We start from the raw sequence: 20,709 nt of genomic DNA on the forward strand, positions 1-20,709 counted from the left end.
GCTTCGGTGCGGGCGCTCCGAGGCTAGAGGGAAGCAGAAGGGATCAGGAGCGGGAGCTCAGGGGAGGGAGAGGCCGGTCCGGCTCTCGCCGCTGCAGCTGCTAACCTGAGGTCTCCAGATCCGGCTGCGGCTCGGCCCTCGGCCCCTGGGCATTATCCGAGAGGCTCCGCCGGCCAGCGTGGGAGAGTCGCGGGCGGCAGCCGCCGCATCATGTCAGCCAAGGACGAGCGGGCCAGGGAGATCCTGAGAGGCTTCAAACTGTATCCGCCCGGGAGCGGGGCGGGGCCGGGGGGGACTCTGGAGGCGTCGGCCGCGGAGGAGCCGGGCCAGGCTGGGGGCGCCCGCGGGGTACCGAGCCGAGGGCGGCGCGGGGCACGGGACGGGGCGGCGCGGCGCGGGGGCGCCCGGCGGGAGGAGTGGTTGGGGCGCCAGCAGCCCAGGGAGGCGGACGAGCCCGGGGCCGGGCTGTGGATGGCGCGGGCGTTGGCAGTGCGGGTCCCCGGGGCCAGCTGGGTTCTAGGCTCCGGCGGGGGTCTGGGGGGCTCGGCCAGAGCACTGCTGAGGGGCGCAGCAGGCCGGCCTCGAAGCCTCAAAGGTCTGTGGCGGGAAACCCACCAGGAAAGTGCTCCGAGCGAGTGACCTTGTGCGGGACACATGCACACGCGGCGCTGAACTTTGTCGGGTCCCCAGCCCTGTCTGTGACCACAACTTCGCACCCTCACTTGTGGCTTCTTCCAGGGCCAGAGCAGCAGAGGGAGGTGAAGAAAAAGACCTTGATTAACTCTGTTGGCCTTTGGGAGGCGTCGGATAGTCTCTGCTTCTCCCCGACACCTGTTAGGGTGCTTTACTCTGAGAGGAGGACCTGGGACGTGGGCGGGGTGCCTCGAGGTACCTCAAAGTCCTCTGGGATGCACAGAGCTCTGGCAAGGGTATCAGAGCTCTAGGGCACAGGGTGTTGGCCTGTGGTTCACACCTTGCTAAGGTGGAGCTGTCCAGCAATTATTTTCGTGGAGGACCTGTCTAATAGGCTATGGAAATCATTGCCTCGGGCCTGGTGTGATGCCACTTTTGAAACCACAAGGAAGCTTTGTGTTTTAAAGGAATGTGTGTTAGTCGCTAGTGTAAGATGCAAAGGAGCCAGGCGTGCTGCACACCTGCAATCTCAGCACTCGAGGCCGAGGCAAGGGGATGGCAAGTGCAAGCCAGCCTGGGCAATTTAGAGAGACCTTTTCTCAGAAAATAAATTTTAAAAATAAATAAATAGAGATGAGGATGTAGCTCAGCGCAAAGGCCCTAGGTTCGATCCCCAGTACCATAAATAATAATAATAATAGTATTTAAAAATTTAGGCTTGTATTCCAATTTTACATTCTCTAGCTGACCTTAATCTCTTCTTACATCCCATCTCTACAGTGCAAAACAGTCTTAAATTCCTCTCTCTGGGAGATGTAGGCATCCCTTAGGGCTCCCCACTGGAGGTTTAATGAAACCCTGTATTCCAAGCTGCTCATTAGGTTTTCACAATGCCCACTTCACCCGACCAGTTCCAGTTGCTTCCTCATAGTCAGAAGCCATAGTAAGTTTTCAAACAGAAAGTTTTGAGTATAATTTTTTTTTATTTTTATATAAGGTCTGGCTATGTAGGTCAGGCAGGCTTTGAACTCTCAGCAATCCTTTTGCCCCAGCATCCCCAAGTACTGAGATTACAGGTGTGCACCACCACACCCAGCAACAAGGTATGTTTTGAACAAATGGCTTTCGAACACAGAAAGGAAAGTTTGTGCATCTCACCTTCAGTCTTGGTTCTGGAACCAGTGGAGAAAGAGGCTGAGGAACCAACATTGGAAACAATAGAAAAAAAAAACCTGTGCACCCCTAAACAGGGAAGGTGAATTAATCAGTTCAGGGGTGATGTTAATGCACTGGACTTTCAGGAAAACGTGTCTGTGAAGCTGCCTGAATCCTGAAGCACAGGAGAAGCTGCCACATAAACGTTAGCACAGGAGGTGAAGGGCAGGAGATGGAGCTCAGGGTCAGAATACTTGCTGTACTCACACTGGACCCTGGCTTCCAGCCTCACCACTATAGATAAATAAGGAACTTAGAGCCAGGTGTGGTGGCACACGTCTGTAATCCCCACACTTTGGGAGGCTGAGGCAGGAGAATCACAAGTTCAAACCAATTTGGACAACTAAGCAACTTGGTGAGACCCTGTCTCAAAGTAAGAACTAAAAAAGGCCTGGGTTGTACTCAATGCCCAGCCCCTATATTCAGTCCCCAGTCCTGAAAGAAAACAGTGAAGCAGAAACTGTGGGATTGGATAATGCATTCATGAAAAAGAAAGTGTTGGTTACAAACTACCTGATTATTGTCTACCTTTTGCTACATAAATGGCTTTTCTGAACTTTCTTCCAGAATGCCTATTTCAGTAACAATAGTCTCTCTTCATTTATTTCTCTAAGTACTTTTTGTCTTTTGTTTTGTTTTGTTTTCTGAGTAGTTTTTGTTTTCTAAGTAGTCCAGGCTGGACTTAGACTCACTAAGGTAGCCTAGGCTGGCCTTGAACGTGTGCAGAGGTTTTGGATTTGATTTTTCTTTTTTTTTTCTTTTTTTTTCTTTTTTTGTCTTTTTGAGACAGGGTCTCGCTGTGCAGTTCAGGCTGGTCTTGGGCTCACTTTGTAGCGTAGGCTGGTCTCGAACTTGCAAGGATCTTCCTGCCTTGGCCTCCCGAGTGCTGGGATTACGGGCGTGGGCTGAGGTTTTGGATTTGATACTCTGAAGCAGTTGATGTGAATCCTTTCCGAATCCCAGGTTCTGTGTTCCATTCATTCACCTGCCTTGTGTGCACAGAGCATTGCACTGAAGTGCACAAAAATGGTTGTGTCTCAGGCCCTCAGTAAGTGTGTATAGAAGGGATGTCTTCAAAAGTGCCATATTTTTTAAAGTAGTATTTAATTTTTCTATTGCAAACATCAGTCACCTAAAATGATCCTTGTTAATACTTTTTCTTGTTTTTTTTTTTTTTGTCTTTTTCCTTTTTATCGGTACCAGGGATCGAACTCACGACCGCCTGCTTGCAAGGCAGACGCTTATGCCGCTGAGCTAAATCCCCAGCCCCGATCCTTGTTAATACTAACATAGTCTTCTAATGTGGCTGTATAATATTGCTTGCATAAAAGTGAACCCCCAGGGTTGTCTGGTAACTTACTTTTTTCACTTCATAACAAGTTTGTCATGGTTTTAAATCCCAAAGAGTTAGTGTAAATTGTTTTCAGTGACCTTCACTTACAGTACTTTTTTTTTTTCAGACAGGGTTTCACTATACAGTTCAGGTTGGCCTTGAACTCACAGCAATTCTCCTGCCTCAGCTTCCCAAGGGCTATGATTACAGGTGTGTGCCACCAGGCTTGGCACTTACAGTACCCTTTTTGTTGTTGTTGTTGTTGTTGTTGTTACCAGGGATTGAACTCATGACCTCACGCTTGCCAGGCAGGCACTTATGCCGCTGAGCTAAATCCCAGGCCCATGTAGGGTACTCATACTATCTCTCTTCTGTAACCTATAATGTGCTGGTTTGCCTGTTTGAATTACCCTTTCATCAGTGTAAATGTATAACTTCTATATCAAGAAAGTGATTGATAAGCTGTTATAGGATGCTTTTATGATTTTATGATTTCATTAAAGAAATCATAAAGGAATTATGAATAAGAATTATACTTTTATGATTTCATTATCTTTAATCCATCCAGAATTTACTTGGCAGAAGGTGTGCAGTGCTGATTGAGCTTTTTCCAGAGCTCAGTTCATCCCCCGCCCCGCCCCTACCCTTTCTCTTCCTTTCTCGCTTTCTCTTCTTCAGTAGTGGTACTTTGGGGCAATCCAGAGGGCCTTGCTCATTTAGCAAGCACTCTGGCTACACTCCACCCTTGTTTACTCACTAACACTCCAGGTATTGGTTTTTTTTTTTTTTTTTTTTTTTTTTTTTTTTTTTTTGTCTTTTTCCTTTTTATCGGTACCAGGGATCGAACTCACGACTGCCTGCTTGCAAAGCAGGCGCTTATGCCGCTGAGCTAAACCCCCAGCCCCCCAGGTATTGGTTAAATCCACAATAAAATGGCTCCTGCAAATAGGAGGAGGGTGTGACAAACAATTACCAGAAGAATCGATTGAATAATAAATGAAAAGATGCTCAACCTTACTAAAACAGCAGACTAACCCCTTACTCTAAATGAACTGACAGGAAGTGAAAGATTGGTACTATTTGTTGTTAGTGATTTCAGAGAGAGAGTGGCACCCTCATTCGCCATGTGTGTGCATGGGTATGTGCACGTGTGCATGTGTATGTGCATACGTGCATGTGCATGTGATGGGGAATAAGCTACAGAAGAGCTTGGTGTCAGGGGCTGGACTCCAGGCTTAGCCCTGCCGCCTCCACTGTGTCACTGCTGACCACTGCTGTTGTTCCTTCTGGAATGTTATGAATGATAATAACTACAGCCTTCTCTGGGGCAGAACCAAAGCCCTCATGTGTTTACTGTATTTTCTTATTGAGAAACCATTTCCATTTGCTTCTGCAGAAGTGATCATGTACTTGTGTTCATCTGAGGAGGGCTGATGTGCACTTGTAGGCATTTATTACCTAGGAACAGCTGTCTTCCAGTCTACTGCAGGTTAGCAAAGAAAGAACCCATTTGGCTCATGGTTCCTGAAAGCACCTTCCTCTGGTCTTGCTTTTTATTATCCACAGCTTGGTCCTGGGACTACCCTATCATTTCTTACAGCTCCTTGGTCTTCAATTTCACTTCTAGTCAAAAATAGCTGGCTCTGTAGGGTACAGCTATGTAGAATAGTGGAACAGCACTTGCTGGTGCACAGGAGGCTCTGAGTTCAAGCCCAGCACCACACACACACACATGCACACACACACATCTACAATACATCTATTATTCACTTTAATTTCCTTATTAAGAATAGTAACCTAGGCCCTGGGATTTAGCTCAGTGGCACAAGTGCTTACCTGGCAAGTGCAAGGTTGTGAGTTTGATCCCTGGTATAAAAAAAAAAAAAAAAACAGAATAGTAACCTGTTGAACTTCACTTAAATATCAATATTGCCTAGTACAATTTCCTGGTCAGGTGTTAGAAATGAACTTGAAACTGGGCATGATGGCACATGACTCTAATTCCTGCATTCAGGAGGCTAAGGCAGGAGGATCTTATTGCAAGTTCAAGGCCAGCCTGGGTTACAAAGTGAGCTCAAGGCCAGCCTGAACTGCATAACAAGACCCTGTCTCAAAAAGACACACACACACAAATGAGCTTGAGATTTATGATTTCCTAAAACACAGTTTTTGTCTGTGAACTTAACTTCACACAGAGCAGCTTAAATATCTCACCCCTACAGCCTGGACCACTGTTGGGTCCAGGCTGTCTCAGCATGGATTCCATATAGATTGTGACTGGTAGCTTGTTTCGCTCAACAGTGGACTCTGAGGAGTTGTCAGTGTTGTTATCCTGAATATATTAAATGAATATAATGTCCTACTGGTTATATTACAATACTTAGGATTTTTTTAATTTTTATTTATTTATTTATTTATTTATTTTGCATCAGGAATCAAACTCAGGACCTTGTGCTTGCCAGGCAGGCATTTATGCCACTGAGCTATATGCCCAGCCCTGCTGTACGTATTCTGACCCAGGCATTAATGCTTTTGCATTCTGGGGAGGAATTTCGAGTGTAATTAAACATGTAGTCTTCTTCAGACCTCCTAAGTTTCTTCTCAGGATGTTGTGTATGCTGTATAGTGAGGCATGACAGAAAATACTGGAAAAATGAGGCAGAATGCATCAAAACTTGGAAATCCCAGCCACGCGTCACCTTCAGAGATAGGAGGCTCGTGGTGATTGAGGCTCACAGCCCTGGGCTGCTCGACTGGACCTCACTCTTGTCCCATAGGCTGTCACCTGTCAGCATTCTGGGTCCACAGACCCCCACTTTAGGGCAGGACTTGCCTTCCGAATGCATCCCCCTGAGCTGTAGTATCGTAGGATGGAATTACACAGGTTCATCTGTCCAGCAGCCTGGCTGTCCTCACCATTACCTACGTGCTTAACTCTCAAACCGTAAAGATTCCATGAGCAGCATTCTTTTTGCCCTTGGCATGCTGATAATTTTGTTTTTTGTTTTTTGTTTTTTGTTTTTCTTTTTCCTTTTTATTGGTACCAGGGATCGAACTCACGACTGCCTGCTTTACAAGGCAGGCGCAGCGCTTATGCCGCTTATGCCGCTGAGCTAAATCCCCAGCCCCATGCTGATAATTTTGAAGCTGGCGGGAAAAGTGAATACATTTTCTGACAGTCCAGTGTCTGTGAAGATCTCAGGAGCCTGGCCTGAAGACCTCCCTGTTGAGGGCAAGAAGGCAATGGTTTCCCTGTAGCACGTATAGCAGCTTTAGTTGGCAGTGGTCAGTCAGCAGGGCACAGTGGGGTGGTCAAGGAGGCACACTCAAACCATGCCATGTACCAGTAACTAGGAACCTAAAGATGAAGAGTTGAACAAAGTTAAAAACTGTTCTAGGCCAGGTATAGTGGTACAACCTGTAACCCCAATACTCGGGAGGCTGAGGTAGGAGGAGTGCTGCAAGTTTGAAGCCAGCCTGGGTTACAAAGTGAGTTCAAGACCAGTCTGAACTGCATAGTGAAACCCTATCTCAAGACAAAATAAATTTTTTGTAATTTAAAAAAATATATATGTGTGTGTATATGACAGCATAAGAAGAAGGAGGGTTATCCAGTGATAGCTGATACACCTATAGTGTTTTCAGTTTTTCAAAGCACCTTGATCTGCTACATTATCATAACGACCCTATACATTAGTGTCCTCACCTTATAAGTAAGGAATTGAACTTCTGTAGGATCCTCACTCAAACAAAGACTGAATCTAAACTTAATATAAAGTTTGTTTTGTCTTTTTTTTTTTTTTCTCTTTTTTGGAATCAGGAATCAAACTCAGGACCCCGTGCTTGCCAGACAGACACTGTGCTACTGAACTGTAATCCAACCCTGTTTTGTCTTTCTGCAAAGTCCACATTTTCCAGCTGGGTGCAATGGTGCATGCCTGTTAGCCCAGAAGTCAGGAGGCTGAAGCAGGAGGATCACTGTGAGTTTTAGGCCAGCCTGAATTATATATCGAGACCCTATCTTAAAAATCAAAGCAAAAGGGGGCTGGGGATTTAGCTCAGCGGCATGGGTGCCTGCCTTGCAGGCGGGCAGTTGTGAGTTCAATCCCCGGTACCAATTAAAAAAAAAAAAAAAAAAAAATCAAAGCAAAACAAAATTCTCTATAGTATCTCTACACATTCTCTATAGTATCTTACGAGGCTCTCCTGGGCAATTTATTTTTATTGTCCCATTATTGGTTTTGAGTTTAAAATTTTTCCTCAGTGTTTAATAAAATCACAGGTTTTATTTTTGTTTGTGTTTTTTAGTTACATTTATTTTTCATTTGAAAATTTCTCCCTTCCACTGTGGCCCTGCCCCCTATATTCTTTTTAGTTTTTTCCTCAACTCTCAGATGCATGTGGCAGGGTTTAGCACCTGGGATAAGGAAGACTTTTTCTCCCCAGGGCTAGGGATTGAACCAGGAACAAAGATGTACTTCACCTCTGTGCACGCACCCAGCCCCAGAAGGAATGTCTTATCGAAGTTACCTGATAAAAGAAAGAGACTTTCCAGAAAGTATCCAGCAGCAGATGAGTATATTCTTGTTTTTACAGTTTTCCACCTTAAACATTGCCTTTGTAGTCAAGGGGAAGCTGCTGACTGGTATCTAATGGGCGCCTTTGAGCAGAGGTGACTGCAGCCTGCAGCACAAGGCCATGACCACAAGTTGCAGAACTCATCCTGCAGGCCACAGGCTTCAGAGGAGCAGCCCAGATCACCTCATTCATGCAGAAGGACAGAGGTGCCTCAGTGAACCATTCAGACCTTAGCACAGAGAAGCCAGGGCCCCGAGGCCCTTGAAACATGCAGGGCCACCTCAGGAACAGCCTGAGTTATTCTGGTTCCATTCTGGATCTTCTTTAAACTGCCGTGAAAGTGTCGGGTGACAGTGTACCACGGTAAGTTTTGGAACTGACTCAGCGGTTCCTGTTACAGAGCAGTGTATGCATTTAGGGTTGGTTTGAAAGGCTCCTTTAAATATTTATGGATGGAGATAAGAAGCTACCCCAATATCCATTTCCTTCGCTGTAACTCCCTGGTGGCAAATGTGAGCAGGCAAATGGTCACCTAGCTATCACTGCTGCCTGGACCACCACACTGTTCAGGAGGTATTGTCCTGGGCCAGGTCACTGCCAGCTAAAAGATTAAGGAAAAGGAAAGAAATCTGAAAATCTGAGTGCTTTCATGGTTACGAAGTGAGTTGTAGCCAGGTGTGGTAGCACACTCCTGCAATTCCAACACTTAGGGAGGCTGAGGCAGGAGCATCACTAGGATTTGGAAGACACTTTGGGCTACATGGAAAGTTCCAGGCCAGTATGAACTTCATAGTGAGACCCTGTCTCCAAAAAAAAGAAGAACAGCAGTGAGAAATGTAGCTTAAGCCTTCCTTGCTTCTGAGCCATCTTTTGTGCAAAGAGCAAAGCGCCAGACCTGGTCCTCATGCTGCCACTTTCCGTCATAAACAGACATTTGTGAGTAGCTCTTTTGAGACAGGTCTCCCCTCATGTCATTCAGGCTGGCCTTGAGTGCATGGTGAGACTCCAGCCCCAGTCCAGCCCAGCTCTTCAGTGTCCCTGGAAGAGGTATCACATAGTTCTAATTCGAAATGAATAGTTTCATGTTAAGACGAGAGCAAGGAGGGAAAGGTGGGTGAGAAGTATTCAGAGATGAGTCAAAGCCCAGAGTGAGGAAAACCTCAGCCAAAAACAAGCCCGGGGCCGCTGAACATCCCATCCATCCGCTCAGTGCCTGTTTCAGAATCTGTGATGGCCTCATCATCTTAGTGGGCACCAGCCACACTCTAAAAAGTACTCGATACTCAGGGAGACCAAGTGACATGATCCATGGAGAGCCACAAGTGGATAACACATGAAATAAAGTCAGCAAAAATAGATAACTTTTCAAGGAATCCACGAGGTTAGTGGAGTAGCTGAAATGAGGACAACAGTTTTACTAAATAAGTATTGGAAGTTACTTTTAAAGCTGCTAGTTTTGTGTAAGTCACTTATCCATAAAACAGGGACTTCCAGAAATTTGAACAAAATAGTATATGCCTCCTCACTTTAAAAATTGGTGGCTGGGGATTTAGCTCAGCGGCATAAGCACCTGCCTTGCAAGCAGGCGGTCGTGAGTTCGATCCCTGGTACCGGTAAAAATGAAAAAGACCAAAAAAAAAAAATCAGTTCTTCAGCCAGGAACAGTGGTGCACACCTGTAATCAATCCCAGCACTCGGGAGGCTGAGACAGGAGGATTCTAGGAAGTTCGAGACCGGCCTTGGCTACAAAGTGAGTTCAAGGCCAGCCTGTACTACATAGTGAGACGATGTCTCAAAAAGACAAAAAAAAAAGAAAAAAAAAAACAGAAAAAGCAAAGAGGTCTTCAAGAGTATCTTTGGATATCTTTTCGAGCTTGTTTCTGCCCAGTCTGAGGCGCATAGCTGCACTCTTGGTGGAATAACAACAAAAGCAAGATCTGTTTCATTGTCCAACTTGCTGGTGAGAAGACTGTGTTGTGTTTTAAATGCTAACCTCACTGTCACCGCCGAAGTCCTTGCCCTCGCTGTTTCTCAGGCCCCTTTGGATTCCGACTGTTCCCTCTCCGAGTGCAGTCACTTTGCCAGGGCCAGGGAAGCATCTCACGGCGCAGGCAATGCCGACTGCACAGCTGCCCAGTGAGTTCCAGGACAGTGAGGCCTGGGCTCTCAGGGCCCATGTGTAACTTCCCACCCATCTGCCATGAATAGGAGCCACACCAGGCAGTTACGGGGCAGAAAAAAGGCCCAGTGTCTGTGAATTAGAGTTGGTTCTCAAGAATGTACTAAAAGACGTCCTGCTCTGTGTGTCCACTCCTAAGGCAGGAGAGGCACAAAGGAAAATATTTAGGAATTAATGAAGAAGGGAAAGAGAGATAATAGGAAATAGGGAGGTAGGGCCTCCTCAATTGGGAAGGGGGTTAAGAGATAGAAGGACCAGCTGGGCACAGTGGCCCACACCTGTCATCCCACCATTCAGGATGCTGAGGCAGAAAGATCACTGCAAGTCTGAGACCAGCCTGAGCTACATCGTGAGACCCTGTCTCAAAAAGAAAAGGAATTAAGATGTGTTCCGACCACAGACCAACTCTGCACACGGAAAATAATCATCACGGATCGCAAACATGGACTAATAAAAAAGTTAAAAAATGAATTAATGAGGCGGGTGTGAGAAAAGTTCAGAAAGCAACAAGGAGGGGAGAATTTGTAAGGGAAAAGATCATAAAGAGCCTGTGAAAAGACACAGACCAGAGGAGAAAGAGAAAAGCCGCAGCCAGCTGGAGGAAAGCAAAGCAAAGAAAGGCTCAGGATGCCACTAAAAGGGGCTGCCTGGTTACTGCCAGTGACCACAGCCACGCCCGCAGGGAACAGTGACCTCAGTGCTGACGCTATCCTCCTGCATGCGGACATCAGCAGGTGTCAGCGTCTGCTCCATCAGCCATTTGCGCTGAAAAATCCACTTACCTTCAATTACCGAGCGCCCTGTGCCCATCTGTAATTTGCAAGCACTCTGCTGAGTCAGGAGTCCAGGCTGAACGCAAAGCTTTGAGAAGCTGACGCTCTTACCTGCAGCTCAGCCGCCCAACTTTGTTGTTCCTGGGCATGCGGCAGCTCTGGTGTGCATGCGTTGTGCTGAGCAGCAGCCTTGAGCTGCCCTTTCCACAGCCTGCGGAAGCCGGGAGGAGCAGCCACCCTGGTTTGTCTCCTGCCACCCTTCAGTCAACTTTGCTTTCTGGCTGCCCAGCCCAGATGCCATTCCGGCCACTCTGCCTGAGCTGTTACCGGATGCTGCATGCGGTTCAGCACTTAGCTGAGCGCCGGGTTGCATACCGGTCCCTGAGAAGGAAAGGCAGATACCGTTGTAGCATCATTACAGTGTGCCTGGCACACTTGTCTACACTGCACGCACTGGTGAGTCCTAAGTCACAAGGAGAAACAGGAGGCCAGGGATATGCCATCAGGACAGACAGCACCCTGCAGAAGGGAGGAGATAGCACAGCCCGCACTCCATGTCTTCCCTTTGCAATACCCTTGCTTTGCCGTCCTGACTTCTTTGCCCCAGGCTTATGGACTCCGCTAACATGTGGGCCAGCCTGGGCTACATCTTGAGTTCAAAGCCAGGCTGCACTAAAGAGCAAGGCCCTGTCTCAAAAATAAAAGAAAAAAACAGCTGGGTGTGGTAGCACAGGCCTATAACCCCACCCCTAGGGAGGCTGAGGTGGGAGGATTGCTGCAAATTCCAGGCCAGTCTGGGCTACATAAGCAAAACAAAACAAAACAAAACAAAATCAGCCTGCATTACATAGCGAGACCCTCTCTCAAAAACAAAAACCAACAATAGCAACAAAAAAACAAAAGAACCTGGCCAAGCATGGTGGTGCATACTTATTACACTTTATCAGTACCGGGGATTGAACACATAACTGCCTGCTTGCAAGGCAGGTGCTTATGCCGCTGAGCTAAATCCCCAGCCCCTGTGGTGCACACTTATAATCCCAGTATTTGGGCCCCTGAAGAAAGAGAATTGTGAGTTTAAGGCCAGCCTGGGCTACATAGTGAGTTTAAGACCAGCCCCTGACCTGTCTAAAAGAAAAAAGAGACAATCTGTATTGACAATTATAGATTAAGAATTACTGACTAATCAGGTGCAGTGGTACATGCCTGTAATCACAGCTATTCAGGAAGCTGAGGCAGGAGGTTGACAAGTTTAAGCCAAAACTTGGCAATTTAGCATGACTGTGTCTCAAATTTTTTTAAAAAAGGACAGGATGTAGCTCAGTGGTAGAGCCCCCCCTAGGTTCAGTTGTGGAAACTAAAAAACAAAAAAACCTTTATAGCCATCATTGGCTAGTAAACCAGGGAAGTTTGCCTTAATTTTTGGCAAGAGGTTCTGACAAAAAGAGTCTAGAATGTCAGTCTTAGGTGATTCAGTAATGTCTGCAAAGCTTGCGTGAGCTAAGAGAATGTCTTTTAAACAGCACACCCTCTTAGGTACTGGGAATTGAACTCAGGACCTTGTGCCTTGTGTAGGTGCTCATGCCACTGAGCTATATCCCCAGTCCGGCTTGCCTTCTTTGTAAATGTCTTTTAGCCATCCAGGTATGTAATAGGTCAAAGATCAGGACCCCTTGCTGGGCATGGCGGCACCCATATCTGTAACCCCAGCACTCCAGAGGCTGAGGCAATTCAGTGAGACCCTGTCTCAAAAAACGAAAAAGACAAAAAAAAAAAAAAAAAAAAAATTAAAAAAAAATAAAAAAACAAAATAAAAAATAAAAGGGCCTGGGGAGGCAGCTCAGTGCAGAGGCCCTGGGTTTGTTCCCCAGTACATTTTTATTCTAAAGCAAATACACTGACATTTCCAGTGTTGATGGAAAGCCCTTGGGGAAAGATGCACTGCCCCTTTTGGGTTAGAAGTATAGTAAAGTGTGTCTGAAGTTTGGAAATGTACAGCGGGGTGCTACCAGAATGCTGCCAGGGGACCCGGAGTTTGAGCTGTAGCACTCTCTATGCAGAGAGCGGCATTTTGGCAAACACCTCACTGTTTATTGTTGGTTCCCCAGGCTGCCAGGGGAGACTTCTACCCACGGGGCTGGTCTTCGCCCTCCCCAGGGGAGGATGTGTTAATCTGCACCAGGGTTCATTAGCTACCGCTACCCAGCTCTGTTGTGCAGGGAAACAGACCTGCAGGTCCCACCCATAGTGCTTCTCCAGATCTTTCCAGCATGGGCCAAGGGCTGTGTGATGTTGAGTTTGTAGCTATTGTTCAGCTTGCTTTTCTCACTGCCCACTGCCCTGTGCTCCTGCCTCCCATAAACGCAGTGTTCCCCAAAGCTCCCTACCCTTACCAGCTTCCTTTCTACTCAGTGACACAGCCCCTGCCTGGCAAGTGCAAGGTCGTGAGTTCAATCGCCGGTGCAAAAAAAAAAAATCTTGTTTTCTAGAAACATTTTACTTCTAAGCCCCACTCCTGGCTCAGCCACCGTGGGCTGCACATCACTCCTACCCCACCTAGGGTAGGGAGCACAGGCCCTCGAAGCCAGAGGTTTTCTCCCTTGCTTTACCAGGATTTCCCTGCCCAGAATATTGAGCATGGGCGGGGCAGCAGCACAGGGGCTCCCTGTAAGCCAGAGTGAGTCACCTAGGAGGTTAAACCTGGCTCCACCTAGGAGAGTCTGCAGTGGGAGCCAGGCTGGCTTTGAGAGTTGCAAGGTTCCCCAAGCGAACCTGATGCCTGCACTGAGCAGGAAGACTGTCCAGAAATGTGCAGTTTGCTGGAGCTTATTACAACACAGGATGTGTAAGATTTGATGAGCATTAGTGACTCTAAAAGCATACATTTTACACTTATTACATTTATCATTATTGCATTCATTAGCACAGATATGTACACTAAAACTGGAAGTATATAGGGCAAATCATTAAGTAGCAATCTGGGTTGTAGGACTATAGTTTTTATTTCTTGTTCTGTTTCTCTAAACTTTTTTTTCCTCCAAACTTACTGTAAGAGCCTTGAATTCCTTTGGTAAATAATTCTTATATGTACATATATACTTTTTAATAAATCTAATTCATATTATTCATGTTTTATAAACTACTTTTTAACTTTTAAAATATATTTTTATTTACTTATTTTGTGATACTGGGGATTGAACCCAAGGCCTTTGCACTGAGCTACACTCACAGCCATTTTTCTTTGTATTTGGAGACAAGGACCTATTAAACTGACCAGGCTGAGCTGGAAATTTTGATCTTCCTTTGTCAGCCTCCCAGAGTACTGGGTTTACCATCATGCTCCCCCAATATTTTGTCTTGTTTCATTTTGTTTTGTTTTGTTTTGTTTTTTGGTACCAGGGATCAAACTCATGACCTTGTACTTGTCAAGCAGGCATTTATGCTGCTAAGCCAAATAGCCTGTTCCCCCAATTTGGAAAATGTTTTAACCTGCCTTTCTGAGTATGTTTATACAATTAGCTGTCATTAATATAGGCTTTAATATTTTTAAAGTGACTTCTAATCCAAGATGAGTAGATTTTGACCTTGTAAATTTTGTTTACAGCCAAATGTAGTGGTCATGACTTTAATCTCACTGACTGGGGAGACTGAAGCAGAAGGATCACAAATTTAAAACCATCCTGGAGAATATAGCAAGACCTGTCTCAAAGTAAAAAATTAAGTTAAAAAATGGTTTGGGATATAGCTCAGGACAGTCTGTAATCCCAGTAATCTCAATTACTTGGCAGGGGCAGGTGAGGAAGGAGAATCACAGACTCAAGGACAGCCTGGGAAACTTATCAAGCCCTATCTCAAAAATAAAAAAGGGCTGGGCATGGTGACACAGGCCTGTAATCCCAGCACTTTGGGAAGTTGAGGCAAGAAGATTTCAAATTTGAGCCCAGTCCAGGCAATTCAGTGAGACTGTATCTCATAAATAAATAAATGACTGGGAATGTAGCCCTGAATTCAATTCCTAGTGCTATAAATGAAAAAAAAAAGAAAAAAGGAAAATGTACAGTGACTTGCTCTGCAGTAAAAAAAAAGCTCTACTTGGCATACTTCTGTCCTTTTTAACCTTTTCTCTGCTGGAACCTGTATAAAAATTGAGACCGCTGGGCATGGTGATGTATGCCTATAATAATAACCGCAGCACTTGCAGCACTAGGAGGCAGAGGCAGGAGAATCATCGTGGATTCAAGACCAGCCTGAACCATATAGCACGACCCTGTCTCAAAAATAAGTTCAGGTTTAAAAAAAGTTTAAAAAGGGCTAATGATATAGCTCAGTAGCACAAGCACCTGCCTGCTAAGCGTGAGGTCATGAGTTCAGTCCCCAGCACAAAAAAAAAAAAAAAAAAAAAAAATTCAGGTTTTCATTTCAGAGAACTAGGCTTAATATTTTATTCACAAAGCTGAAGATCTCTCAGAGCTCTTTCCCTGTCCCTGCCTCCCCCCACGCAGTTTTGTTTTTAAAACAGGGTCTCACTATGTAGTACAGGCTGGCTTAAACTCACTGTGTAGCCCAGGCTGGACTGGAACTTGCAGTGATCCTCCTGCCTCAGCCTCCCGAGTACTGTGCTACACAGGCATGCACCACCACATCTGGCAGCAGTACTAACTTTGAAACTGTGACAAGCCAGGTATGGTGGTGCACACCTGTGATGCCAACACTCAGGAGGCTGAGGCAAGAGGATCATGAGCGTTTCAGGTCATCCTGGGCTACATAGTGAGCTTGAGGCCAGCCTGCACTACTTATACATAGTGAGACCCTGTCTCACTTACCTCGGTACATGCAGTTAAAGCTCCTTTGAGTAGTATTTGGTCGAGTCTGCCTTAATCAGACACTGTAGCCCTATCATCCTCAGGGCTGTCACTGGGTGTGCAGATCAGGACGAGCCGAGACACCTGGCTAGGGCACAGCACCGAAAGACGATGCCAGCTGGGGAGCAGGCACTGGGCTTTAGAGGCATGTCTCAAACACCGATGCTTATCTTATCTTGCAAGGCCTGATCGCGGCAGACCAGGGCTGGTACTGTGTGCAAACCAGCACAGATTGAGCTTCTCACCTGGCAACATAATTATGTGTTTATTTGGGGCTTCTCCCCATACAGAGGAAGCCTGGACCATTGCGGGCACTGTGTCTCATTAATCGTGGGTGAGCCTTGTCCCGAGTCAAAGCACCTGCACGTGTACCATGAGTGGTGGGCAAACAGAATGCTGAGTCTGTTACCAACCAGAATTTCACGGTCAAATTCAATGTAAATCAGCCTCTTTTTTTTTTTTTTTTTTTTTTTGTATCAGGGATTCAATTCAAAACCTTGCACTTGCCAGGCAGGTCCATATGCCACTGAGCTAAAACCCCGGCCCTTTGTTTTTTAATTGATGTTTAACTCAGTGGCACAAGCACTTGCCTGGCAAGCTCAAGGTTGTGAGTTTGCTCTCTGTACCAAATAAGTAAATAAACAAAAAGAACAAAATGATACCACGCTTTGGAGAATGTGCATACACTTCATTTTGTTTTGTTTTGCTTTGCTTTTTGTTTTTTGTTTTGTTGGGGTTTTTTTATTGTTGTTTTTGTTTTTTGGTACCAGAAATTAAACTCACAACCTCACACTTGACAGGCAGGAGCCAGGCTGCCTAGCTGTAGCCTCAGCCCTGTCTAAATAAAATAAGAGAACATAAAAGAATATTTCTTACGACCCAGGTGTGGTAGTGCACACCTATGATCCCAGCATTTGAGAGGCTGAGGCAGGAGGATCATTGCAAGTTTGAGACCCGACTGAGCTACAAAGAGAGCCCAAATCCAGCCCAAACTGCATAGCAAGACCCTGTCTCAAAACAACAAAAAAGAAGAAAAAAAAAAGAATATTTCTCTGGTCACTAATATTAAAACTTAGATAAATTAAATGGATGAAACATATTTGATTTTTTAATGTCTACTAAAGTTATTGCCCTGAAACATTACCTTGATTTTCGTTCTTTCTTTCTTTCTTTCCTTCTTTCTATTTATTCATTTATTTATTTTGGAGACAGGGTTTCACTATGAAGTTTACCTGGTCAATTTGTAGTCTGGGCCGACCTCGATGCCATCCTCCTGCCTCAGTCTTCGAGTGCTCGGATTACAGGTGTGCACCACCTTGGCTGGCTATTTTGGTTGCTTTACCAGTAATGAAAACCTGTCTGTCCTTGTCAGCTTGGTATTTGTTCACCCTGAGTAATCATTTTTGGTACCCTTTCTCTTTGTGTGTGTGTGTGTGTGTGTGTGTGTGTGTGTGTGTGTGGTACCAGGGATTGAACTCATGACTTCACACTTGCCAGGCAGGCACTTATGCTGCAGAGCTAAATCCCTGGCCCTGAATAATCTTTTTTTTTTTTTTTTTTTTTTTTTGTCTTTTCCTTTTTATCGGTACCAGGGATTGAACTCACAACTGCCTGCTTGCAAGGGAGGCGCATATGCTGCTGAGCTAAATCCCCAGCCAATCATTTTTATTTTTAAAAAATGAAATATGAGACTGAAGATTAGTATACAATTATATATATATATATATATATATATATGTATAAATACTTTATTGTGTACCAGATTGCTATTTTAAATGAGTTCCAGGCACTGCTTGTAAGGGAAATTTCACTCAGAAAAAGTTGTATTATGTAAGTATTCTATACAGAAAAGCAATTTCTAAGCCAAGCACAGAGGTGCAGGTCTGTAGTCCCAGCAGTCAGGAGGCTAAAGCAGGTGAAACATGAGTTTAAGGGCGACTTGAACTACTTAGCAAGACTGAAACACACACACAGAGGAGCCGTTTTATTCTAAACTGAGGTCCCTAACAGGCGGGACCTGGCTCCCAGCAGTCTCTGCCTCTCGCCTGTTGCCTTCATCTGGATGAGAGGATCTTAAGGCCTGGCTAGGCCGTTGGTGTCTCCAGGCTGTTTATTTAAAATGAGGATGATACTTACTTATATGGACAAGGTGGCCTGAGATTATATGTTTAAAAGATTTACAGACTCTGAGGTGTTACACAAATGAATGATGGTTTTCACTGACACCCTCAATAGACTGAAATCCCAAGTCCTTACTTACTATCATTTTGAAGCAATGATTTAGAGAACAATAGGTGGAAAGTTTATGGGATGGGGACCTGAGACAGCTCTGGGGCTTTGAGAGGCCCCTGAAGACCAGCCTCTTTTGGTCATTCACATAATAAAAGTGCAGGCCTTGGTGCAGGGTCATTTTCATTTTGGAACACTTATCCTGATATGGCTAGGGTAGCTTTTTCCAGATAGAATTCTGAGCCCCAGGGCCTGGTTAAAGTAGCTGATCTAGTGGTCCTCAGCATATTTACTCCCTCTTAGAATCTTTTCCTCACCCCAGAGAGAAAGCCTGGCCCATTATGGGTCACTCCTACCTCCCCCACCCCACCTCCCCTCCCCCACCCTCCCCGCCCCAGGAAACCATTAACCTACTTTCCACTCCTAGATTTGCCCATCTGGAACACTTGAGTTGACAGAACCGCAGGACTTATGGGGTTTTGTGACAGACCCCAGTCTCTTTATGCCGTAGCCTGCATTCGTGTCCGATTCCTTTTGTGGCCGAAAGCCCGTCCTGTGGCCGTTCACGTTTTGTTCGTCCCTTCAGCAGCTGGTAGGCACTCAGGCTGTCTCCCTGTTTGGGACTGTCATGGGTAATGCTGCTGTGTGAGCTTCTGTCTCCCTTTTTTTGGGTAGACACGAAGAAGGGCATCGCTGAGCCACATCAGCCAAAATGAGCCTCCTGCCTCACCCTCCCAGAGTGCTGGAGTCACAAACGTGTGCACCCCGCCCAGGGGGCCTTGCGATGAACCCCAACTCTGACAAGCCTGAGCAGAGCATGGGGGCTCCAGTCTCTTAACGCTCTCCACAGCCATGATGATGTCCCTGCTGGACTGTCCCAGTGGTGTGAGGTTGTTTCTCATGCACGTGTTTCTGTTCACCAATGATGTCGGGTACGGCTGCCTGTGCTCACAAGACCTTTGTGTGGTTTACATGCACATCTGTGTGTGTGTGTGTGTGTGTGATGTTTCTCCGCTTTTAAATGGGTTGTCTCTCTTTTTATTATTGAATTCCAAGAGCTCTTTGTATATTCTAGCCAGGTGTAGTGACTCAGGAGGCTCAGGCAGCAGAACTGCCATGAGATCAAGGCCAGCCTGGGCTGTGTAATAGTTTAAGGCCTGTCTGAACGACACTGTGAGACCCTGTCTCCAAAAAAAATTTCCTTTATATTTTATGAATACAATCACAAGGCGCGGTAAGTGCCTTCCTTTGGCTACCTCTCTGTCCTGAATGGATTCAAAACATTGACCTTTCACAATATTTTGACTTTGGGAAGGAGCCGGGGCCTCAGAGCTTGGGACCTGGAGCATGAGGCAGATGAGGACGCAGCGTGATCTTATTACCAGCTGCCTCCCCTGTGGGTGGCTCTGGGCTGCAGCCTTGGCCATCATAGTTTGATCACACCTTCTAGAGACATAGGAAAGAGACCTCCGGGATGGCTTAGACCTTCGTGATGGCAGGAATGACATGCTGAGTGGGTTCAAAGCTGTGGGGAGCATTTTGAAGGGCATGGGTGGCAGTGTGTGTTTTGCTATAATAACTTTTTAAACTTAAAAATCCACCATATGTTTTGATCTCATCCAATAACTTATTAGACCTAAGATTTGCAAATATTTTCCTCTCATACTATGGATTGTCTTTTTTAAATTCTTATTTTTATGAATACATGTTTACAGTACATAAAATGATTATGTTCATTGTGGGAAGTTGGTTCATGTACATAAGATGTTTTAATCTTTTTGTTTTCTTTTTTAATGTTTTTTTTTTCTTTTTGCTTTCTTGATGGTGAATTTTTTAAAATTCACATAAGATTTTTTTTTTTTTTTTTTTTTTTGAGACAGGGTCTCACTATTCAGTTCAGGCTGGCCTTGAACTCATTTTGTAGCCCAGCCTGCCATCAGACTCATGGCAGTCTTCCTGCCTCAGCTTCCCTAGTGCTGGGATTACAGGCATGTACCACTATGCCTGGCTTGTTGCTTCTTTTGTTTGGTTATTTTGGAGATGTTTAAACTTTATCAACCAGTATATTTTGAGGAGGTTAGCTCAGAAGGTATGCTTTTTCACAGTTTGGAAACTACAGTAAGCTCCTAAAGAGGCCTAGTGGCTGGGCATGGTGGCATATGTCTGTAATTACAGCACTAGGAAGGCTGAGGCAGGAGGATTGGTCTGAGATCCAGGCCAGCCATATAGCAAGACCTGTCTCAAAACAAAACAAAGCAGGCCTTGAATATGGTGATTCATCATGGAAATCAGTTTGTAAACATAATTGTGAAATCAATGTAATAGTGTCTTTTTGTGCTTCTTTAATTAAAAAAAAGTCATAGGTGTGGGTAGTTCCGTACTCATTTATTTATAAGTTCAGACTGAAAGAATAAATTGTGGTAGGGTCACCCTCCTGATGCCCTGCCCGGGATTTTCCATAAACTCTGCTCTGTAGTGCTAGCTTGTAGGAATCATGCCTCCTCTGTTCTCCAGGGCTTGGCTTCCTGTTGAGAGCCTGTCCCTGCTTTCTCAGAAAACCAGGAAAGAATGAAGCATGCTTTTTGTTGGTGGGGACTCAGGTCTTACTCTTGATGCCCAGTGGTGTGATTTGTAACTGTGGAAGGCCTCTTCCCCCTCTGGTAACCAAGATGCTGTCCCCCTCCATGTCAGGGGGCACGGTAGTCCCTGGGTGCACTGGCTGTCTGGGGAGTGATGCAAAGCCAGAGCCAGTAAGGGGCTCACTCTTCCTGGGAAAATCTGGCAAGGGAAGGAGGCAAGACCTGGCTCCTTAGGGCTGCCCAGCAATACCTCACAGGATGCCAGGAAATTTTAACTCTTACAGAGAAGTCAGTGCAAGGTACTTCCTGCATCTTCATCCCACCAGCC

At 45.6% G+C, this 20,709-nt stretch overlaps 1 protein-coding gene across 1 annotated transcript in view; it reads left to right on the plus strand.

The window, feature by feature from the left end:
- The first annotated feature begins 5 nt into the window (after positions 1–5).
- Positions 6–20,709, plus strand: part of Pde6d (phosphodiesterase 6D) — a 32,471-nt gene continuing 11,767 nt past the window's right edge. The window contains exon 1 of the mRNA XM_003474597.5: positions 6–260. Within this exon, the coding sequence (XP_003474645.2) occupies positions 211–260 (50 nt within the window). The 5' untranslated portion in view covers positions 6–210. The remainder of the gene's footprint in view (positions 261–20,709) is intronic.

The sequence above is a fragment of the Cavia porcellus genome, unplaced genomic scaffold, assembly GCF_034190915.1.
Source record: "Cavia porcellus strain 051 isolate PalLab524CR breed Dunkin Hartley unplaced genomic scaffold, mCavPor4.1 scaffold_26, whole genome shotgun sequence".
Taxonomy (NCBI): Eukaryota; Metazoa; Chordata; class Mammalia; order Rodentia; family Caviidae; genus Cavia; species Cavia porcellus.